This window comes from Oratosquilla oratoria, chromosome 7, assembly GCF_046742065.1.
Source record: "Oratosquilla oratoria isolate Oo_2021 chromosome 7, ASM4674206v1, whole genome shotgun sequence".
In the NCBI taxonomy this organism is placed as follows: domain Eukaryota; kingdom Metazoa; phylum Arthropoda; class Malacostraca; order Stomatopoda; family Squillidae; genus Oratosquilla; species Oratosquilla oratoria.
The window spans coordinates 1075001-1077500 of record NC_134783.1 but is presented as its reverse complement, the minus strand read 5'-3'; the positions used below and the strand labels follow the sequence as shown (position 1 = coordinate 1077500).

Sequence of the window (2500 nt, the reverse complement as noted above, 5' to 3'; positions counted from 1 at the left end):
AACCTACCGCCCCTAGGAACCTCCGAACCTGTCTCTTGGTGTTAGGAACTGCCATCATAGAAATTGCCTCCACTTTGGCTGACGGGGGTGACAGAACGCCCCCACCCACAATGTGCCCTAAGTAAGGGACTTGAGCTTGAGCAAAAATGCACTTTGACAAGTTAACTACGAGGTTGTTGTTGTGAAGGGCATTAAACAAGGAATCCAGCTGGTTAATATGGGCCTGCCATGTATCTGTGAAAACTAAAATGTCGTCCAAATAAACAACGACATTGTCAATGCCGGCTAACACAGAGTGCATTAACCTTTGGAAAGTGGAGGGAGAATTGCATAGTCCGAACGGTAACACTAAAGGAAGATATGTTTGACCTAAGGTTGAAAAACAGCAAATTTCCTGCGCTTTGCTTGACAGGGGAATCTGCCAAAATCCCTTTAGCAAGTCTACTTTAGACAGGTAGTTCGATGAACCTATACGCTCTATGCAATCCTCTATCCGAGGCAACGGAAAAGAATCCTTCTTAGTAATCTTATTGATTCGCCTAAAATCGATACAGAACCTCTGGCCACCGTCCGGTTTAGGCACAAGCAAAACGGGTGAACACCACTCACTCGCACCCGGTCGAATGAGGCCCATCTGCAACATGGCGTCAATTTCCTTCTGAATCAAGGGAGCCTTATGGGGGTGCACCCTATATGGGCTTTGCTTAACCGGGGAAGCGTTGCAAACATCAATGTCATGGACTACTGAGGTGGCCAAACCCGGTCGGTCTTTAAACACATTAGGGTACTTATCCATCACGGCGAGCAGCTCTTCCTTCTGCTCGTCGTTCAGGTGACCCAACCCTGTCTCGAGCACGGCTCGAGCAGCTGTGTTCTCGCCCCACGCTTCCGCGCAGGAGACCGGTAGGGGGCCGACCTCGACCTCTCCCTCGACCTCGGCTGGATTCACCGGGTTCGTGAGGCAAACGGGGGCGCCCAAAGGTTCCCCAGAGGTATGCGCGTAGTCCTTGAGCATATTAATGTGGCATAACCACTGCTTGCGGCGACGCTCCGGCGTGGCAACCACATAGTTTACTTCCCCCACCCTCTTGATTACTCGGTAAGGGCCTTGGAACTTGGCCTGAAAGACATTCCCTTTGAATGGCAGAAGGACTAGCACCAAGTCGCCTGGTTGGAATTCCCGGTACCTGGCTTTCTTGTCAAACCAGTGCTTAGCACGGGACTGAGACTCGTCCAAGTGCTCTGCAGCGATTTTCCAGCACTTTATCAAATTTTGCCTCATTTCCCCAATATACTCTAACAAGCTGAATTCCTTATGCTCCGACTCCAACAACCTCTGTTTAATATGACACAAGGGCCCCCTAACCTGGTGGGCAAAAATTAATTCAAATGGGCTAAAACCTGTACTCTCAGATGGCATGTCCCTAAGCACAAATTTTACAAAGTGTAAATTGTCATCCCATGAATTTTGAAACACAAGCGCATATTTGCGCAAAATACCCTTTAGAGTTTGGTGGCTTCTTTCCACTACCCCTTGAGTCTGAGGATGATAGGGGCTCGCAACTTTGTGTTGGAAGCCAGTAGAGACTGAAAAATCTTTGAACACTTTCCCCGTGAAATAAGAGGCCCCGTCCGTCTGCACATTGCACGGTACCCCAAACTGAGCGAAAAAGTTCATCATGTGGCGGACTATAGTCGTCGCCGTGACACTCCGCATAGGAACCGCCTCCACATACCTGGTGGCCGTGTCGACCATGGTCAGTAAATATTGGTTTCCCTTCCGTGTTTTGTCGAGTGGTCCCACGACGTCCACTTGGAGTTCTGCGAAGGGCTCCTGCAGGTGTGGTATCTTCACTAAGGGGGCAGGCGGGATTCTTTTGTTGGACGCCCCTGCCATTTGGCAGACATGGCACAGCTTGCAGTGCTGCGAGACGTCCTTCCTAATGCCTGGCCAAAAGAAGGCCCGGCTGAGCCTCTCGAAGGTTTTCCGGACGCCTAGGTGGCCCGCGAAACGTCCGTCGTGGGCCACTTCCAAGAGAGCCTTCCGGTAGGCTGTGGGAACCATGACCTGTTCCACTGATGCCCACGTTAAGTCCTCCTTAGGGTAGGTGGGCGGCAACCATCGTCGGCACAGGACTCCTTCTCGTAAGTAGAAGGTGGAGGTCGGTCTCGCCTCCTCCTCTCCGTCGCCAGCTTCCTCCAAAAGGGGTGCCAACTCCTCGTCCTCCCTCTGGGCTGCTATTAACGCCTGTCTTCCTGAAATAGACTTGTCTGCGGAAGAACTAACAAGAACACTATCATTGTGGGTGAACAGGGAGGCAATATCAACTACATCATCGGGCTGGGCGTCAGTGTTCTCCTTAACGGGGCCCGGTGATGCGGGAGGTGGGTGAGTTGCTGACATCGAGCGTGTTACTGCACATAAGCTAAAAAGCTGAGGCATGGCCTTTTCTAATTTTGTTAAATCTAGAGAACCCTCCGGCTTCAACTGGAGAATCGG

The 2500-nt window shown here is 51.2% G+C and overlaps 1 protein-coding gene across 1 annotated transcript in view; it reads right to left on the bottom strand.

Annotated features, from left to right (window-relative positions):
* LOC143026954 (uncharacterized) overlaps nt 1-2500 on the bottom strand; it is a 4551-nt gene that overhangs the window by 548 nt on the left and 1503 nt on the right. The window contains exon 1 of the mRNA XM_076187746.1: nt 1-2500. This exon is cut by the window's left edge and continues 548 nt beyond it; it is cut by the window's right edge and continues 1503 nt beyond it. Within this exon, the coding sequence (XP_076043861.1) occupies nt 1-2500 (2500 nt within the window).